This window comes from Triplophysa rosa, linkage group LG10, assembly GCF_024868665.1.
Source record: "Triplophysa rosa linkage group LG10, Trosa_1v2, whole genome shotgun sequence".
NCBI lineage: Eukaryota > Metazoa > Chordata > Actinopteri > Cypriniformes > Nemacheilidae > Triplophysa > Triplophysa rosa.
In genome coordinates, this window is record NC_079899.1 from 22,590,271 (window position 1) to 22,611,668 (window position 21,398).

General features: G+C 38.8%; 1 protein-coding gene across 1 annotated transcript in view; it reads right to left on the bottom strand.

The window, feature by feature from the left end:
- Positions 1-6,753: 6,753 nt before the first annotated feature.
- Positions 6,754-21,398, bottom strand: part of lrfn5a (leucine rich repeat and fibronectin type III domain containing 5a) — a 40,029-nt gene continuing 25,384 nt past the window's right edge. Inside the window, exons 2-3 of the mRNA XM_057344849.1 lie at positions 12,631-14,038; positions 6,754-8,430 (exon numbers count right to left, since the gene is read on the bottom strand). Coding sequence (XP_057200832.1) covers positions 7,458-8,430; positions 12,631-14,018 — 2,361 coding nt within the window. The 5' untranslated portion in view covers positions 14,019-14,038 and the 3' untranslated portion in view covers positions 6,754-7,457. The remainder of the gene's footprint in view (positions 8,431-12,630; positions 14,039-21,398) is intronic.

Sequence of the window (21,398 nt, forward strand, 5' to 3'; positions counted from 1 at the left end):
GATCTCCATTAATTACTCACCCTCAAGTAGTTCAACATCTGTAGGACCTTCATTTTTCCCTCAAATTAAGGTAGTTTTGGAAGCTTTCTGACTCCTCCTTAGATTGCAACGCAACCAATCCTCAAAGCGCTGAAAGTGCGTAAAGACATAGTAAAATTGTCCACGCGACATCGGTGGTTCAGTATAAATTAATATAATGTGACTAGGATACTTTTTGTGCGCAAACAAACAAAACTAACGACTTTATTCAAAAACTTCCTGATTTGAGTGTTAGTTTCCAGCGCGCGTTCCAGAGAGTCACGCGGCAGTGCATCCGGTGTCAGCATCTCTCGACGCATGCGCGTTTTGACATAGAGCCTGTGTGGTCAGAACGAGCATGCGTCGAGCGATGCTGACACAGGGAGGATGCACTGTCATGTGGCTCGTGTGTTTGGAATCTATAGAGTCAGAAAGCTTCCAAAACTACCTTAATTTTGCGTTCTGGGGAAAAACGGAGGTCCTAGGGATGTAGTAGTCAGTAGTAAGTTTTTCATAGATAAAGATTCATTAGAAAATATTCCTCGCCTCCAGTGGTCGTGCCAATCACAGGCGTCAGGATTATGTGAGGATAATTGACGATGTCAATCAAGATTGACAGCAAGATGCAGTGAAACGCTACCCTCAGATGCGCATGGTTACTGTCTGACCTCTGTCGAGATGATGATGCGCGTGTGATATTGTCACGTGCAGAAATATTAGTCTGGTGCTGCGAGCTATCTCAAGGCAATTTAAAACAGGAATATACGTCTCACAGCTCTTCAAACGAGAGACCCCGGCAGTATAAACCTCAATATAACTGTCATCTCATAACAAAACATAATAAATGCACAGCATAAACTACACAGATCAATATCATTCCTCTCATTTATCAAAGTCAACCCATAGGATCAGAAAATAATAAAGAGTCGAGGAAGTTGAAATGATGCTAAATTTAGCACAACAAAAAAGTGTGCAAGCCACGTAGTCTATAAATATAGACATGGGCACAAGTTTGGACAGAATGCTTGAGTTAAGCAGTCATTAATATTACAGTTAAAGTGCAAAGTAATAACAGCACGTTTTTGTACATTTCTGCCATGTTTATGCTATTATATTTCCTAATAATTTAAAATCTCTACAACATTTATGCAAACCTTATTGACTTTATTTCTTCTGCAGAGCACAAAAGAAGATATTTTGAAGAAAGTTGGTAACCGAACAGCACTGGGTACATTGTCATTATTGTGGTTTCCTACATCCAGGGTTGCCAGATCTGCATGACAAAACTAACCCAACCCATTACTTCTATTGTATGGACACAAAACCAATGCAAATGAATGGGGTCCAGTTAACAACATTTTTCAAAATATCTTCTTTTGTGTTCTGCCAAAGAAAGAAAGTCATACAGGTTTGAAATGACAAAAGGGTGAGGAAATGATGACAAAATTAATTTTTTTGCATGAACTATCACTTTATGAATGACAGCATAATTAAAAACAATCTGTGGTAACAGTTTAAAAATTGCTCTGTTCCATGGGAAACTACAGACCTGGCAACCCTGGACAGAAAAGGACATTAAGGCTGTGTGCAAGGGGTTGAAAATAAGAAGGTTTAAAAAAGATTTTATCCAAAGCGACTTACCGTGAATTTAAGGTCTAAATTGAATCCGTACGTAAACATCAGGATCATCATTAATAAGGTTGTGTTGTCTTTAAAACAAGTAAAACAAATCTTCTTGACTATCAGACTTGATCATTTATTTTCCATTAACTTTTTGAACATACAAACTTTCTGGCCACGGCTGCATTCTGCTGTTGAGGTTCTGACAGTGAATGTCTCACAGATTTGTTGGTGCTGAACGCCTCTTTGAAGCACAGAGCTCTCGTGGCTTTGAAGCTTCTCTTGTGTCTGCATCACCCATCCCTTCTGCTCAAGAGAGAGAGACGTAGAGGGGAATGTGGTTAAATTACACTCTCCTTAAAGTGCAAATCAATGCTAATGGAGAGGAATCAGACCGCCTACAAGCATCCATTCTCATTAGACTCCAGATATGACACAGCAGACAAAAACAAAACTACTTGCCTGGAGTATGCAAGTGGGGCTTTTCAGACATCTCACCCGAGACTTTGGGGAACACCAACACATTGCAGCTTATGGATTTTTGAATAATGGCTAGATGGAAATTGGAAAATACTTCTTTGTCACACTGTAAATTTCCAAATGATTGTGCGCGGCTGTAGAAAAACATTTAGCTGCACTGGTTTGGCAGTGACCCGATTGAAGCTTACAAATATAATGTACCAAACACAAATAAAATTCGTCCAATCTGCAAGCGATTGTTGATGTGACGTTAGCAATGCCACGCTTGTTTACCATGTTTGGTAAGGCATGTTTGAACGTGAGCAATGTCATTTTAATTAGTTAAAATTTGTTAACCTGTGTATATGCCTAGAAAATAGGGAGGAGGAGTTTACAGTGTTCAACAGATTAACTAGTTAAATGCTGAAGTCAGAGAATTCTTAAATATAATCGAGGACCACACATGTACACATATTTGAGACTCAACACGTGTTTTTATGTGAAACAAAATTAATTTATAGTATTTAGTTGATTTAAAGATAAACAATTTTGTCATAGGCTCCTGAATTTACGATTCATGAAAACTGTACACCTACATTTTCACTGCTCGTAAATGAGCAACATTTTAAATCCAAACCACACGATTCCAAGATTCTCTGTATCCTTCAACAAGTTTTGGAAAGGATCTGTTACTCAGATATGTAAATAACCTTGGCACATTAGACAGGGAGAGGGGGCAGTTTGGTTTGTGCCTCCCTGAAGTTGATTTTATTACAAAAATGTTTTCTTTTTTGAATTGAGCACTAATAATTTTGAACACAAACCCTACAGTCTGTTTGTAGTACTTATATGCATAAAATAATGCTGGTTGCATTCATGAGGGACTCTTTATTGCTGGATTGGTTTCATAAATAAAGTTAGCGATGCATTCATGTGTCTATAAGAAATCCTTGTGGCTCTTATCAGGCATATCATTAAAAATTGCAAATCAGATCAGAATTGTTTTTGGTGTTAGATGTTTCAATCTTTGAATGACTATTAATAACATTTACCTTACCTCCTGAATGCAGTGTATTTGGAATTAAGATGGTGGGCAACCATGGTCGTTCTTGACTTTATTCATGTAATTCATTTAAAAAATGTATACTGTAAAAACCATGCTAAAAACCCAATTACAATATATTAAAGTGCTATGGTGTTACCTTCCAAAACCATCACTTTACCATGCTTACAATATATTTTAGTAGGGGTGGGACTTCCAGCTGGGTAAATTGATTAGAAAGCCCATTCTATATTGTTGTATGCTTGTTTGTTTTATAGGTTCTGGCATGTTTTATTAGAATGTTGGCATTCATAACGAGATGAGGGTGGACAGATTTATTTATATGTATTATATGTTGTGCGTTCATTCGGTGAATCAATAATTTGAGTGAATTTTTTTCTCTCTCCAGCAGCCAGCAGAGATTATGGGGTATTGGCGAAGTTGTAATGAAATGAACCGCTAAGAGTCGACACAGCAGTCAAGGTTTTCTCATGTCAGAGACGCTGTATAAAATCTTTCTGACAAACCTTGACAGAATCTCCAAGCTATAGTCAGTGACTGAACCAAAATAAAGCTGTTTGTTTCTATGATGCGCTGAGAATATGTTGAGGTGTTTTGAAAGGCTATGCTATATTTACTTACCAAAATATATTTTAGTATCATACTAAAATGTAAAGTGCTCCAGGTATTGTCAACATCAATTCCATTAAAAATACAGTAGATACAGATAAATAAGTATGTTTAAAGAAAATTTTGTTGTGATGTCCTGAGGTTGATAGAAGATTGAGCTTCTCTTACTCATTTGTTTACATGCACATACAAAAAGAAAAGAGTCCAATTTACATCCAACAAATACTGTATGTACAAGACTTTTTCTTTGGTCTTTAACAGTTAACCGTACCAAGTGCGTCTCAGAAGAACTGCGAAATAAACAAGATGAATCACAATGAAATGTTTTTGTTCCAGTTACAGCTTTTGAACCTCAGACTACTGTTTGGATTATAAAGACATCTGTTGAGTTTTAATCTCATCAGTAAGGAAAAATCTCTTTAAACTATTTTTGGTGAAATCACATCTGTGTTTATGACATCAAATTAAATCCTTTATTCCCCAGTTAGATCTCTTAGTCTAACAGTGGTTATCAGTGCAGTACTAAATATAATATCTGTAATATTCATATTCGTTTTAATTGAACTGTGACCGCTGTGCCAATGTCCAACAGGCTTTTTTCCTGTGAATAACATTTAGAGATTAACTTTCCGCTGAAGACTAGTTGCAATTCTCTGCATGTTCACCCTTCCTCCGCCTAATGAGCTAACACATGCCGATTAAAGACTCTGGACTAATTGTGACGGAACAAGTGGAGTGAGGGTTGTTCAAATGCCATTGCCCTCCGGCTGGATGCCCTCCAATCTGGATGGCAGAGACGCACGACTTGTGGGTCTATGAGACAATAAAGCTGACGCGGGACATACCGCTGCTAAAACCGCCAACTGGAAACTATATGTGGTCATGATCGGAGAGCTTTCTAAAGCTACCTCCCATTAGGAGTCCATGGGCCTCATTTATAAAACGTGCGTACTCACAGATTTGATCGTAAAACATGCGTATGCAAAAATCCACGGCAACGTTCATATTTATAAAAACGGTCTTTGACGTGGAAAAGTGCTTAGCGCCACGTCAGGGTCTGAGCAGACGTAAGCACGTTTGCTTGTCCAAGTGCTGCAGGTTTTTGGAAATTAAGTCATTCTTGCCGCTTATATAGGATTTGGATGTTGAAAGTGAAGTGAAAGTGAAATGACCTATTAGTCAGATATGGTGACCCATACCCGAAATGTGACCTCTGCATTTAACCCATCCAGAGAGTAGTGAACACACGCACAACAAGTGGTGAACACACTGTACACCCGGAGCAGCTATCACTGCAGCACCCGGGGAGCAAGTAGGGGTAAGGTGCCTTGCTCAAGGGCACCTCAGTCGTTACCCGCCGGCCCTGAGGATCGAACCGGCAACCTTCTGGTCACGAGTCCGACTCTCTAACCATTAGGCCACGACTGCGGAAATCTGAAACTGTACAGGCGTTTTCTGTGCGTATGTTCATTCTATGAATCACACATACGCACTTTGAGAAATGATCGTGAAATCAAATTTAGGACATTTTATGAATGAGGCCCCGGGGCTTTAAGAGGCTAAAGTGAGGACATTACAAGTGTCAAATGGCTTTAAGTTAGCATCTCCCACGCACTCTCTTGGTCACATGACTTCTTCCTGTAAACATTTACCAGCACCAGTGGTGGAAAGGGCTGAGATTGACTGGTGGAACCCTAGTTGGGGACATTTCGTATGGAATGGAACAATCTCCCTTGAAATTCACTTTCTGGACTCTGTAGATTAACATAAAGAAACGTACCCCATGTGTCAAAACATCTATATTCATCCTACAGATAGTTTACTTTTTACATTTTAAATGAGGGTCTTACTTTAGTTATCAATAACCTTTAATGTCAAATGTGTAGATTTTGTAAGAATGTTGACTTGGATGTTAACGCTTACACATATAATCAGTGGAATTCATGTAATCACATATAATTGTCTCACATAATTGTTCAGGAAGTCATAAATCCGACATTCAGTCTTCTTAAACTAAAACAAATGCTGTGTTGATTCAACCCATGGTTGGGTAACATATGGACAAAACCTTGGACTAAATTCACATGCTATCCTTCTGAAACCTTCTATCACCATATTTTGTGATTATTAGTCACCTTTTTATTATTAGTCACCCAGTTTGTCAATGGGTTTTGCAAATATCTTACCCATAAAATGGATTCAGAAGTGCTTGTGAACTTTGACAACACAGTATTTTATAATTGAACAAGTACAGTGTTTTTTCTATTTCCTGAAAAACAGCAAATTTGGTTTTGGAAGGACAACAAAGATACGCCGGGTTGTTTCAACCCATGGTTTGCTCATACAGTTTATGAACATTTTTAAGGTTGGTTTTGTCCTTATTTTACCCAACCATGTTTTAAAACAACCAAGCATTTTTTTGAGTGTATGGTTGAATTTCCCTGTGAGTTTTTTATCGCCTCTTCTCAAAGGTATTGAAAGCATTGAAGCAATCGCCTTCAATTTTTGCCTCATTGTTAACATGTCCTCAACACTAATGTGATTGATTGTCATTTAAATCGCCTTATAATGCAGTTTCTTTAATAAATGATGAGATCCTAGTACCTGATGCATTGATTATTTCCTTATATTATGCTTGATCTGATTTTAGAGCTCACAGTGTGAGGATAACCAGACCAAACATATGTGATTAGATTTAAACAGCTCAACAGTCCCTTTAATTGTCATTTGTTATGTACATTGAGGTAATTCATACTACATGATAATATTTACTGAATTATTTGCCGTGTGTTATGTGTCTGTAGAGGGAGAACACGATATAAAATTAGTGTTTATTGGCCCGAGTGATGCGTGAATATCTGGCAACCACAGCTGCCAATTTAACAGGATTTATGAGTAAGGGTCTCGAATGTTGACCCACGAATCATGTAACACAGACACCTCCATTTGTTCAGCCTTTACAATGACACGGGGAAATAGTTAGATTTTTTTTATTATTTTACACAACATAAGAACACAGCAGATGTTGTCTTTCTGTACATGGATTTTTTTGTGCCTTAAAACTAAGGCAAAATTAACATCACCGAAAAGAAAAGGTTTGATTTTAAAAAATATCAATTTAATAACAGGTCCCAGTACCGAGTCTTTATATACTTGTTTTAAAGTTTTCTATAATATGCAGGAAATGTCATTTCCTTGAATAGAAAGGCTTTTTTGTGAAAACTCGCAAGTTTATTTCCATCCTTAGACAAAGCTCACATCCAGTAGGAGCCTCTGGCAAGAGGACACAGGAAGGCACCAATGTTTTCCTCTTACCATGATGCTCGGAGAGTGTAGTGAAGGTGGAGGTGAGTCTCTTTGATGGTTGCTATGTGGATCTTAATCTAAGCAGCTACCACCTTCAGAGGAAGGAGACCCTTGGAGAGGACTCCCTCAAGGCTAGCATCCGCATAATTCGTGGGCTTCCAGAAAACAAAAGAAATGACGGCGGAAAATATGATTTGAAGATGGAAACAAAAGAAACGGTGCAAATCTCTGACTCGCGTGCGTTCAGGCACATTCACTCATTCACACGTGTATATACTTTGAGTGCCTATGCACGCACACACGCACACACTCACGCGCAAACAACTGCACATACACAACATGAGAAATGTAGGCACATGGCCTTCAGAACAGAGTTGTACATTCACACCGTGCTTTCTAAAATCCACTCTGAACTGGACAATGTGGCTTTCTCACTGTCTACATCCGAGTTTGCCATCTGTACCAGCATTCCGTTCATGGACATACTCCGCTTGCAAAACACGTCCCCCAGCTTCTGCGGACCGATATAGCAGTGATGTTTTGACAGGTTCTCGTTTAAAGAGTACCTGCGTTTGGCTCGCACTCCTTCCACAGGCAGTGTCATATACTTGGATGCAGAGGGGCGTGCCCTCCGTAAGATCGGGGTGTCTTTGAAGCGAGAAGAGGGCGCAGGGGCGGGCAGGAGAGGCTGCTGCAGGGCGGTGGAGTTGTTGCGGTTGGTGTTTTGCGTCTCCGCGTTGGGTAGCGCCTCCACCTTGGGCTCGGCGCCAGCCGTGGGAACGGGCTTTGGCGCCGGTTTGCGCTTTGGCTTGAGTGATCCTGAAGAGCCGGGTGTCGTCCAGCTTTGACTTACAAGGGAAGTGGTAGTGGAGCAGTCCAGAATGGAGGTCTCCGAGGTGTGGGTTTGGGAATCTGGAGGCTGGGCAGAACTCTTTTGGTAATCTTCACCTCCTTCCAAGCTCAAAGCACCTTGTTTGGACACGGAGGGGGTGACTGAACACCCCTGTGACTGCGCCCCGTTGGTTTGCGAGTGCACCTCGGTGACCGAGGTCCCCTTGGTAGCGTCGCCGCTGTTGCACACCTTATAGCGGATCATGAGGATGATGATAAAAATCAGGACGGAGGCGACGATTATGCCCCCGATGATAATGATCATTGTGCCGCCCAGGAACTGGGACTGCATGAAGTGGCAGCGCAAATATTCAGACTCCGTAGTGAACTGCACACAGCCCACAACCCGCGTGGCCGTCAGCGAGGTGATGCCGTCGTCGTAGATGGCCAGCACGCAGAGGTCGTACTGCGTCCCTGCAGCCAGGTTATTCACCAGGAAGTTTTTACTCGTTGGGGGAATCATTCTGTTGGGCAAAGGAAAGAACAGTGTTAGAATAGAACATGACATGTTTCATTCATCCGTCTTAGCAACCTCAAGAGTGAAACCAGTGCCTGCAAAATGTTTTTTTTTTCTTTGTTTGTCCTCACAGTGGATGTTATTTATCGCTTGGTGCTCTAGCCAAGAAAAGACATGACACCAGCTCCATTTCACTAAATTCACAAATATTCAATACTTTAAATAAATAATACATATTAATGATTTAATTAATAATAAAAAAATAAATATTCTGAACATATAATAAATATTAACCAATAATTATAAAATTATATTCGTGAATACAATTTCTAATATTTATTTTTTATGAATGAATATTAAAACTAACTAATAATAAAAGCATACAGTACAATTATACAGTTTGCAACCAGAAACATTGCAATCACATGTTTGCAGCTGTACATCAAAAACAGTGTCCACACTTACAATATTTTCTGATTTCATTGAAACGGGACAGAGATAAAGTGCACATTTAAGACCTTTACAAAAATGTAAATATTTTGGCAGCCTTTTCTTTTAAATGGCAAACTCAGACCTAAGGGAGAATGCATTATGCTATTCTGGGCAAACTGTGATATCTGCACGATCTCTTATCGGTTTTATGTTTACCCTGCTGAAGGCATGTTTAATCACGTCATCTAAAGAGCGTGAGACCGAAGCGGCATTAAATCTTTATCTACAGGAAGTACCGCTGTACCTGCGGGTACCCAGGGTCCGCTACCGCTCTCCTAGTGGTTCGTCGCAGACGTGAACAATAGCATCTCTTATCATTCTTCCCCATGTGCCCCACCTGCCTCTTTCACAGCCTGGCAAACATTCAGCGCATTCAGGCTTCTGAAAGAACTGCTCTGTGCAAACCGACTGGATTTGGAACACAAAGGCTCTCAGTAGAAATGGGCTCATGCTCTTCTGCCCCGGTCGGTCAGAGCGTTTCAGCACGCTGGGTGATAGTGTGCGCCACCGTCCATACAAATGAATCAAGGGAGGTTTTTAATTGCGGGGTTGTTATAAGCATCACAAAGTGTGTATAATGCTGTTAAGAGGTTAGTTGATTAGGTCGAGTTTCACAAAACGGTTGAAAACATTTGCATTTTTTGTGCCGGAACATTAACAGGTGCGCGTGCTGATTGTAATGTTCTTATAAATGATCAACTGTACTGCTCTCAGTGGACTGAGTCTGAGAATTTTATCTCATTTATAGAAGCTTTATAGTTAAATACAACATCTAATTAGCACCTGCTGCGATTCATTAGCATCATGAATTGGTGTTAAGAGAAGAAAAGCTGTAGGATTTGCCCGGACCGACAGTCAGATAGATAAAGGATGGGACATCATCATTGTGACCTTAAAAAGGAATTTAAAGGGCTAGTTCAGCTTTTAACATGAATATGACTGTGGAACACAAAACATATATTCTGAAAAATGTCTCGGTGGTTTTGTGTCCATTCAATGGTAGTCAATGGGATCCAATGTTACATTCTTCAAAATCTCTTCTTTTGTGTTCTGCAGAAGAAAGAAAGTCATACAGGTCTGGAGTGACATGAGGGTGAATAAATCATGATAGAATTTTCATTTTTGAGTGAACTATCCCTTTACATTCACGTCATCTGGCGATACTGGCAAATATAGCAATTTCTGCCCTGTTTGTGATGTCTATTAAATTATGTTGTTGTACATTTCACTAAAACCAGCCAGTTACCAAAAGTGTTGCCGAAACTGCCGGTGTAGTATATCAATTTGATAACAACATGGGGTATAAGCCTCACTGGGCTCTTCTCTAGTAAAATAGGTCAATATCTATCTGTAGTCGTTCCGTGGGCTTCATTCTCATCATTTCAAAAAGGACTTCCCACACGATGTTCTCAGTACACAAATTACAAGGTAATTCACTGCAATACTGTGGGTTTGACTGAACTGAACACTCATGGGCAATGTGTGCGTTATTGTGATTAGCAGCTCATTTACAGCGGCCCATTGAGATAAAGTAACCCAAAAACCGACTCTCTTTTTGATTCCCTCAAGCGTGTCTGAATAGAACATAATTATGAGAATATATTAGGGCGTACAGAGAGTATGAAAGGGAATAATGTTCGAGATAGCACTAAAACAGAGATTGGCTGACACGTGCAATGGTTCGGAATATTATCGCTGCTGTAAACTTAAGTAATTAGTTAATTGTACAGTTTTATGTGCTCTAACTAGACACTTTAGCTAATGCTAATCAGAGGTCTACAGATTTTATTCATTACTCAGGAAATTATATGATAGTAAATACCGAACGCTTAAAGCTCCAATAGAGCAAATGACACAAATAGCCCAATGTTTTAAAAATGACTTTTAAAGCCGAAGTGCCTAATTTCCAACACAATTTCATGGCAATTCAAATCTATTTTACAAGGTGGATCATTCGTAAGAGTTTCTCCATTGTACATTTTAGTGCAATCTGCTTTTGCACCAGTGATGTTAGGTTTAGGCGTGAAGCTTCGTTATTGCTTTTTTTTGTAAAACTCTGATTGTTTTTGTACAATTCACATTTTATCAATTAATACGAAATCTCCAACTCAATCGATTACATTTTCCTGTGAGATCAGGTTGATAATTTTTGCACTTTCACGCGAAATGAAATAAAGGATGATTTCAAAGATGCTTTCTAAAGACGCACCCCTATTTTAATTGGTTGGAAAAACAGATAGCCCCACCCCAAACCCAGACTTTCATTTAAATCTATTGGATGTTGGTGTGTCAGGCTAGTCAGGATGCTCAAATAAATGTTTTGTTACACTAATCACACTAATTGTTAGCGTACTGTTTACACTAATCGGATAGCAACCAACAAATGACTTGCATAACAGTCGATGCATTTCAACCCGGGATGGGTTTTGTACCATCAAAAATAAAAACTACACACCAGCTTCAACAAGAAAAAATCTGAAGTCAGTGTACAAGAACTGCAGCTGAGTATTTGAAAGCTGTGTCAGACGTTCATAAATATGTAGAATACAGTAGTTCTTGTATACAAAAAGCACGGAAAAAATATTATATAAACGCAGCAGTCATTTCACACACAACGTTTTTAAGTACCGCAGCATTACTTGCTTAAAAGAAAATTAGAAATGGATTTCTGTTCTCTGGTTTCACTTGAACAAAGAGCACGCAACTGATTTAGAACAACACACAAACTGGTGATGGCTGTGTGTGCTAATGAACTTTGCATAAGCTGTTTTCCAGGTTTGGCCTCTTTAAAACCAAGCTGTATCACCTGTGTTTTTGTAAAGACAATCCAATCAATTCCATTTAACACAAGGTTATGCATATCATCCAGGGATCCATTCAGGAAATAATGACAGAAGATTAGATGATCATATACTATATACTAAAAACTGAAACTGTGCAACATAACTGTCATATCTGATGTCTGTAAAAAAAAAGTTTATTTGAGTGTGAATTAGTAATCCTCGTTTAAAATATAAACAAGGAAGTATACCTTAAACAATTGCTGAAGTGGTCACTGGGGCTGTACCCTTTCAAAAACTTCACTTTTGCACCTAAATGGTGCATAGTAGTACCTCAAAATACATGTTCTACCAAATGTATACATGTGTCTATACTCAATGGTACAGGACCCTTTTAAAGGGTACCGGCCCAGTGACAGTTTTTGTACTTTTTTTCTGAGAGTGTCGTTTTTATGCACTTCTCAGAAAAACGTAGTTTAACACTAGTTGCGTACTAAATGTTAACTACACTTAAAGTAATTTAGTCCCAAGTAGTATACTAGTACTCACTACATACTTAAGTACATATGAACTATACTTAAATACACTTTGCTAATTCACTTTTCTTCTACAAAACACTAAAGATATTTTGAAGAATGTTGGTAACCTGAACAACGCCAGTACCTGTTGACTTCCATTCTATAGACGCAAAACCAATGCAATGGGTACCGCCTTTATTCAGTTACCAACATTCTTCAAAATATCTTCTTTTGTGTTCTGCAGATAAAAGAAAGTCAAACAGGTTTGAAATGACAAGAGGGTGAGTAAATGGTGACAGAATTGTCATCTTTTTGGGTGAACTAAATTCTATGTTCAATGTAGATCATTAATCATCAAATAAGTAAGAATGACTGTTTCTCTAGCCTTCAACTTCCAAAAAAGTTTGTTATTCTCACCTGTAAACAAGAGAATCATCATAAGTTCCATTATACTGAATCTGAAACATGCGTATTCCGGGTATATTCCTCTGGAAGTTAAATTTGATGAGAGCGGTGGATGAAGTGGCTTCGGCGATAACCACCCTCTTATCCAGACTGGTCTTGGCATCGCCGGTGTGGTTACTGCCGTTTGCTCCAGCCCTTGTAGAAGTGGAGATGTCTGAAGAGCCGGGGTCAGGCTCTTGGATGTTGTTGGTGCTGTTGCTAATGTGTGGAAGCTTGATAATGACCAGCTCCACAGTCTGATGGGCCTCCCCGGCGGGATTCGAGGAGATGCAAGTGAAAGAGCCCGTATCCTTTACCGTGCTTATCAGAATGTCCAGCGTGCCGTTGTTGTAAACCAACGTACGTGACGAGTTCGAAATTAACTTCCCGTCAGGAGATATCCAGTGAATGACAGGTTCCGGGTCTCCCCTGGCTTTGCACTTCAACGCCACTCTCTGGCCCTCCAGAACCCTCATCTCGTGGGAGCGGCGGGTGATGAGGGGCGGCTCGCAAAGAAACTCCTCCTCCGGGATGGACCAGAAGTAACGCCCGGAGAGGTGCGAGGGCGTGGCACACGTCTCCAAGTCGTCCTCACGTTTAAGTCGCCTGAGCCACAGAAGCTCGCAGTTGCAGTGTAGAGGATTTCCTCCGAAGCTCAGGGCAAACATGCTAGAGCTCAGAAGACCCGACGTGGCAAGAACCTGCGCCCGCTGGAAAAGAGGGTCCGGTGGGAGTTTCTGGAGCTTGTTGGAGGTCACGTCCAAGCGATTGAGCTTCTGCAAGAGGGAGAAGGTTCCCTCGGGAATGTAGTCGATCATGTTGTGGTCCAGGCTGAGAGTGTGCAGGCTGGTCATCCTCTGAATGGCCTCCCAGGGGATGGATTCCAGGTTGTTGTAGGATAAGTCCAGTTCTTCCAGGGCTAAAAGGTCATTGAAGGCTCCCATGTGAATGAGGGTCAGTTGGTTGTTGTTCAGAATCAGGTGATGTAGCTTGGACATGCCACTGAAGGTGTCGTTGGATATTCGGGTCAACCGATTGTGATCGAGATGCAAGGCTCGTAGGTTTTCCAGGTCCGCGAAAGCATGTGGGGTGATGAAGCTTATCGTATTCCTTGACAAAGTGAGATCCACCAGCTTTGTCATGTTGGCCAAGTCTTTTCGTTTTACACTGGTGACAAAGTTATCAGCTAGCCGGAGCTCCACGGTGTGCCTGTCAATGTTGGGCGGGACAAAGAGCAGTCCTTTTTTGGCACAGAGAGTTGCGAGGTTGGGGGACAGAACTTGACACACGCAGCGCTTCGGACAGATCTGGGCCTTCACTGCCATTCCAATAACCAACAGGCAGACAAGCAGCTTTTCCATTGTAAATCAGGTACTTACACCTGGAAAAGAGAAAGGAAAATGGTGTGATTATAATACGATTGTGACTTTAAACAACAATTTTATACAAATCAGACTTTTATTATTGTTAGGACATTGCTGTAGTTTCAAAACTTCAGACGTCAAAATTTGCGTTTTTTCAGGAAATGGAAAAAACACTGTACTTTTTAAATTATTAAATACCATGTTGTCAAAGTTGACAAACACTTTTTAAATCATTTTATTGGTTAGATATTTGCAAAGCCTAGTGACAAACATAAAGGGTGGCCAAAAATAAAAAAATATGGAGATACGAGGTTTCAGAAGGACAGCAGCGATTTGTTGATTGATCATGAATTATCAAATGTACAGGATTATACAAACACATGTTAGAACAGAATGCTGGAGCTATTCTGCCGTTATTTCAGGTGTTTTGAGCAGTTTATCCTGTACAGTACAAACAAAACCCCACAAAAGATGAGAAAAATCAGCACTTTTGAAACACATCAGCAGCAGCATTCCAAGCATAAAACCAGTGTTGCCAGATCTCAAGAAAAACAACCAACCTGGTCAGATAAAAACATCCCTACACGGGACTCGTCTCAACAAAATAAGAGTAGAGTAAATAAGTTGACACATTTTTCCTATTCTATTTGTTAGGGCGTTTAAAAAAAGGGGGAAATTATTTGAATAAATTTGGTTTATTCTAGCGCAATTCCAGCATAAAAACAATATTAAACAAGAATTTAAAAAATCCTTTACCTACCAATGGAGAAAAGAAAACAAATGTGTACTTACATATTTGTAGAAAGGCAAAAAAGTAATAATGATTTACATAATAATACAATGTATACATAATTTACATAATATAATAATGATACACATTTACATAATAATATAATACAAGAGAGAGGGGGAAAAGTTATATTTTGGTCAAATTTCATTGCACCAATATGGACCAAGCATAATTCTCAGGCCATATTTATAAACAACTTTAAAAAGTCGCTTAAGTTAAGTGCACATGGCAACACTGCTCAAAATAGACCCACGTTGTCTCTAAGGAGCGTGCATTTATTTCAGGCTCAGCATAACACAAGACTAACAATCCTCATAACACACAGGAATCATTTCAACACATCGGTTTATTAAAGCTCTACCAATTAAGCACAACACTAATGCATTCTACACAATGTGCTCTTGTGGTTGGAGATTTCAAGGGTTTTAACATCTTCCTCTCGTCTCCTCGGGCTTCAACACATCTCTTAAAGGTGTGACTCATTTCTCCCACTGCAGAGTCCTTCACTTTGCATTAGAACTGTGTGGGTGTGCAGAAGAGCTGTTTCATAATGACTGTGTGTGTGAAGACTTTTGTGAGACCCTGACCGAGTGGGGGCACTGGTATTATATTTAATTATATAATTGCAGCGAGCTGAGTGTGTAATGACACAATACAGGGTCTAACAATTCATAGCTCTCGTAGAGTCTACTGCATGAAAACTCTGCCATCATTAAATGCAAAAAGAATCTGACATCAGACTATAAAATCAGTATCAGACGTGAAATTACAAGAGCATGAGACAGAACCTTCTGACTGACTACATTATCTTGTTGGTAAAGTCTTAAAGGGATAGTTCAACCCCAAAGGGATTGTCATCACTTGATTGATTTTCTTTCTTCTGCAGAACGCAAAAGAAGATATTTTGAAAAATGTTGGTAACCTAACAATAGCGGTACCCATTCACTTCTATTGTACAGACACAAAATCAATGCAATCAATGTTGTTCGGTTACCAACATTCTTACAAATATCTTCTGTCATGTTCCGCAGAACAAAGTCAGTCACACAGGTTTGAAATTACAAGAGGGTGAGTAAATGATGACAGAATTTTTATTTTTGGTTGAACTATCTAACATTGCAAATCTGTATGCTTTTCTTTCTTCAGTGAAACACAAGAGGTTCAATTGTAACTACAAGTGAATGACCCAACAGGGCTCTAAAACTCCAAATAATGACACAGAGCAACAGCAAAATGCCATAACAAATGCATTACATTCAAAATAATCACAGCTTTAAGTGGGGAACAAAATAAAAAGTCACTAACATTACCTCATCCAAGACGTGCGTCTAATTAAATGACTGGCATGCCGTCACATCACATTAAATCACATAAACAAGATTTAATGGCTATTTCAACTTATACATACCATCAACTTTTATGATACTTTTACAGTGCTTTTATGCCTTCATTTTTGGACTTGCACAGCCTCTGTTCACCACGGTGAGCAATCAGTGACTGCCCATTTTTAGGTGAACTATCCCTTTAAATAAGAAGGATGACTCATTCTGTTATATTAACCTCAGCACGTGCACGATAAAAATAACACAAGTAAAACAAATGTAATTCTGCCACCCAATGCAGAGCACATGCAAAGACCATGTTCTTTCCCACACTGTAAGTCTTTACTATTGATTTCCATTCCACTCTGTGGATAGAATTAAGCACCAGGATTTGAGTGAGAAGGGCGAGAGAGGAAAGGCAAAGTGAGATAGTGAGTATTAAGATACTGTGCATATGAACAGTATGTTGAGTGTGTGATTCATGGCAGTGGATCTGATTCATGAACACTGAATCCACAGAAGAACAAGTCATATTTTTGATTTATTTATCATAGGACAAATTGAGGTCATGTGGATGACAAAATAGAGTCAAACCATTTAAAACAGGTTTTCAATTTTCAAAGCAGCTGTTCACTTGAGGTGACAATTTTACCAGTATTAACTGTAACAGTGTCAATCTTAACACGTAGTTCACTTCTCATCCCTACCGAACAGCTAACAACGTTTTTCTAATGCGTTTTTGTCCATTCCAATCTCCAAATATCCTAAAATCTTCGGATTCATCAAACTCATTTGTCCTTTACGCATTCAAATGCAAGAATTAACACATTAGCACTTTCCAATTATTTCACAGACTTGCATCCGCATATTTCCTGCTTCATTAAAGGGATATTCCACCCAAAACCAAAAATTCTGTCATCATTTACTCACCCTCAAATTTTTCCAAACCTTTGTTCGATTTGGAAGAATGTTAGCAACTGACATTTTTGGGACAAAAAATCCTGTAAAAAATGGATAAAGTACTGGCAGAAAACTACCAGTAAATTTTCCTTTATTTGACTGACATTTCCGTTAATGCTAAAATGCAATTTAATGCCGTGCAAAATGTAAAATACAGGCAAAAACGAATACGGAAAATTCCTTCATATTAATACAGTATATTGTGCACTATTTTTACAGATTTTTTTTAGAGTGTACCATAGTAGGGAAATTATTGTATCATTTTTTTGTTCTGTTGAACACAATAGAAAGAATATATTTTGAAGAATTTAGGAAAACATACAGTTCTAGGGCACCATTGACTACCATTTTAATGTTTCCTACTATGGTAGTCAATGATGTCCCAGAAATGTCAGTAGCTAAAATTTTTCCAAATATCTTTCTTTGTATTCAACAAAACAAAACAAATTATACAGGTTTGCAACAACTTGGGGACAGAATCATGAATCATGTGCATTTTCATTTTCATTTTTGAGTGGAGTATCCCTTTAAGAGCATTCAAATGAAGAACAAAAAATGAAGAAAAACGATTTTTAGGCATTTTGAACAAGTCACAAAACTGCTTTTTTCTTTATGTTACTCCTGTTCTGAATAAATTTGTACACAAATCTCAAAATTTAAGATGTGATCTTAATAAAAGGTAATCACTAGTTTGCAAGGGTTTGGTGATGCAGGAATCACACACCTTCTCTACGTTTTCCACAACGATGTTACTATGTGCCCCAAACAAGGAAAATATTCTAACTAAAGAAAATTATGTGTCCGTTATTAGCTGCTCGTGTTGCAATGCATTACGGGTACTTGTTTTCTCTCTCATTCAGGAATGTAGCACCATTAGCTACACTCAAAAAAATGATTTTACGGTACTGTTCACTTCATTTAAACAATTAATTTTGTTTTAAAACCATTGTAGTAGGTTTTATGTTCAAACACAATTGCATTGTGTTAATCGGACTAAAAACAGTAATGCTTTGGCTTAACTAAATGTTTACATTTTAAATTAACATGTTTCAATCAAGTAGATCAAAATCATATTTGATGCTTGTTCAATTTACTAAAATAAATCAAGTTAACACAACATAAATTAATTTAGTTGTGTTAAAGTAGCGTTTCCACTTCCCATCATGCTTTGCACGGGGCTGAATAGGGAGAGTAAAAGTTGCATTATCAAAATGATGAAACAGGGATATTTGTTCATGTTTAATACTCTTTTATGTTTGTATTTAAAAGAGTTTCTGGTATGTTAATGTTTTTGGGGGGTTACCATTGTGGTAAAGTGTAGAGCATGTGCTTGGGTTGAGGACCTGCTAGCCAGATTTAAAATTGCTTTAATAAAAAAGCAAGTACTTGGGGTATGCCGAAAGCTTAACAAAACCAACTTCTGGCTAACTCCGAACAATAAGAGCTTTATTTAGCTTATTTAGTGTGTTAAAAATAACAGCTAATATCTTACCTTAAATTAACTTATAATAATGCATTTACGTACATACACCCAAAGTGTCCTTGCACATTTCAGTTGCATGCATAAAGATCCCGTCTTCACCACCTCGTGGGATTCTCAGAGTTGCACCTTTTAGAGGGTTGTACTTTCAAAGCAACTTTGTATAAAAGGACAATTTAGTTACAGACAAGTGACTACAGTATAGTAAATATCAAAGAGATAAATAATAATAATAACTCATGAAATGCAGAAGAAATACCCTTGCACACATCACATGGAACAACAGAACACCGCTCAAGTTTGTGTTCACAACCACACTTACACAATAAACAAAAAAAAAACATATACCCACTACCCAGTTGCATTGCTATAGAAAGTTCTGAACTTGGAATATGGCATGATGTAAAATCCCATATCTGCTCCATTAAGAATAAGAAAAGGGATACACTGCAGATGTCCGTGTAAATATGTTCTGCTGTAAAAGTCTTAAGAGGGAGGCTGACTTTCCCAGAGGACGTAGATTCAAACTTCAACAAGAGAAAAATGGAGCTGTATGTTTTCCTCGCGCTGAGGGATGGCAGCAACATTTTTCAGACTGCTTATTCAAGATTAATCATCGCCTAATGGCAAAACAGAGTGCTAAAATCTCCATAAAAGAGAGAAAGGTACAGACTGAGAGAGATGGATTGAGATAGAGAGGAAAAAATCATCAAAACATCCGCTGTGGTTGCCTGGAGCAATGACCACCCACAGCATTACTGCCAGTGAAACACACAATACAGCATCCATACTAAACATCTCTCTCCTCATATTCACATCTCTTCCTTCATTCTGGCCAGCTGGCTTTGCTGCCCGCCCTACATGATTTGCTTTCCCTCATACAGGGAAGAGAAAGCACACATTAGTTCTCTTTATTATGTCAATTCCATCTCCTCGACAACAACGAGAGCAAATGAAGAACGAAGATTGCAGTCATCTCACATTACAGCTTTATAGTTTCAGGAAATATCTCAACAACGTCACAAACTGTGTTCTGATCCTCCAGCCCATGGGGGGTCTTTAATATTCAGTTGTTTTCTCTAATGTCTCATTTAGAGTTTCAGATCAGAACTCAACAAAGCAAGATTCATTTGCCAAGTCTGCATATGCACAATTTCTTATCAAATTTGAATGCTATCTACTTGTGTACCTAGATACTCTTACTGTGCGTGTTTGAGGAGAAACGTCCTTAAATATTTCATTTGAAACATAAGTAAGAATCTCCAGAGCCACGCACGATCACGCAATGAATCTAAGATGCAACATTTTCCTCTGTGTGGCAGTGCGTCCCACGTTGTTGCTTCGTCTCTCTTGTGATCCCTGCAGTTGTACATGAAAAGGCAAAATAAAGCAATATTGTACACCTCGCCCTGCTCCGCCAACTTTTCCCAATTTTCTAGAGTTACGCTTTAGGGGAGCAGAGTGCAGCAATCATGGGAAATCTGCGCTCCGGTGAGATAACCTATTGTTCGCCACTGATCAAACAGGAAGAAACCACGTGAGCGTGTCGCATGCAGACGCAACTGCTAGAGACAGAGCTGGGTCACTTAATTGGATGGGAAAATGAATTCCGCCCCGCATGCGATGAGATGAATTTTAATAAAGCATGTGAGCTTGTGACACAGGACAGATCCTATCGGGGAATCTCATTTCTCCTTTGGTTTGTGTGTAATCCCGGAGTAAAAGGCTGCGGGCTGGAATTAGACACAAAGAAGATGCGTCTCTGCCCACTGACCCTCGTAATGCCGCTCTGCCTGTTTATAAATACGAGACGATACCATCAGACAATATGCTCGACCGTTTCTTTGTATGTGGTCTCATAGAAGAACTAGATTTGTGACGTTTCTGGAGAAGAGGCGATGCTTGAAGATGTTATACTCACCGATACATAGCGAGGAAGCTGTGGGTCATTGCCAGGGCATTACTAGATGGTTACCCACTGGTCCAAATCGAAAAGGCCAACCTTAAAGTCTCTATGATATTCTGGTCTTTTGATCATTCAGTGTTTGTCTTATTTTTTTATTTTTTTTTCCACTAATGAATTAATAAGACAATAAGCAGTGGACGTGCATGAATACCTGAACATCTTTACCGTGGAAAAAGATGCACTGTAAAAAATGGTACAATTTTGGAAGGCAAGGTGCCAGAAAATAAAACAACATTTGTATTTGGAAAATTTGGAAATTTGCAGTGTATTTCTATTTAATGTTTTTGTAATATGTGAAAATTCTGTAAAATCAGGGCTGATTAACGATTGATCACGATTAATCGCATCCGGAATAAAAGTTTGTGTTGACATAATATGTCTGTGCACTGTGCATATTTATTTTGTATTTATAAACATATATATGTACACATACAGTATAGGAAACATCTGCATCTGTCATCATTTACTCACCCACAAGTTGTTACGAACCTGTGTAAATTACTTCGTTCTGCTGAACACAAAAGAAAGATATTTGGAAGAATGTTAGTAATTTTCAATTCCTGGAAATCATTTACTACCATAGTAGAATTGTGTATTTTTTGTTCTGTTGAACACTAAATTAGATATTTTGAAGAATTGAGGAAAGCACACCGTTTTCTAGTAGAAGAGCATACAAATAAACTTGTTGTGAATATAAAAAAATCGGTGAGAAACCCTTTGATTATGTGTCTAGTTTTATACAAAAACACACATCTTAACGTTTACAGAACATGCAGCCATTTCTTTTGCACACGTTCATATGATTCGCAGTTTGAAGATGCCACACGAATGAGACTATGCTTGTCACGATGGCATGCGT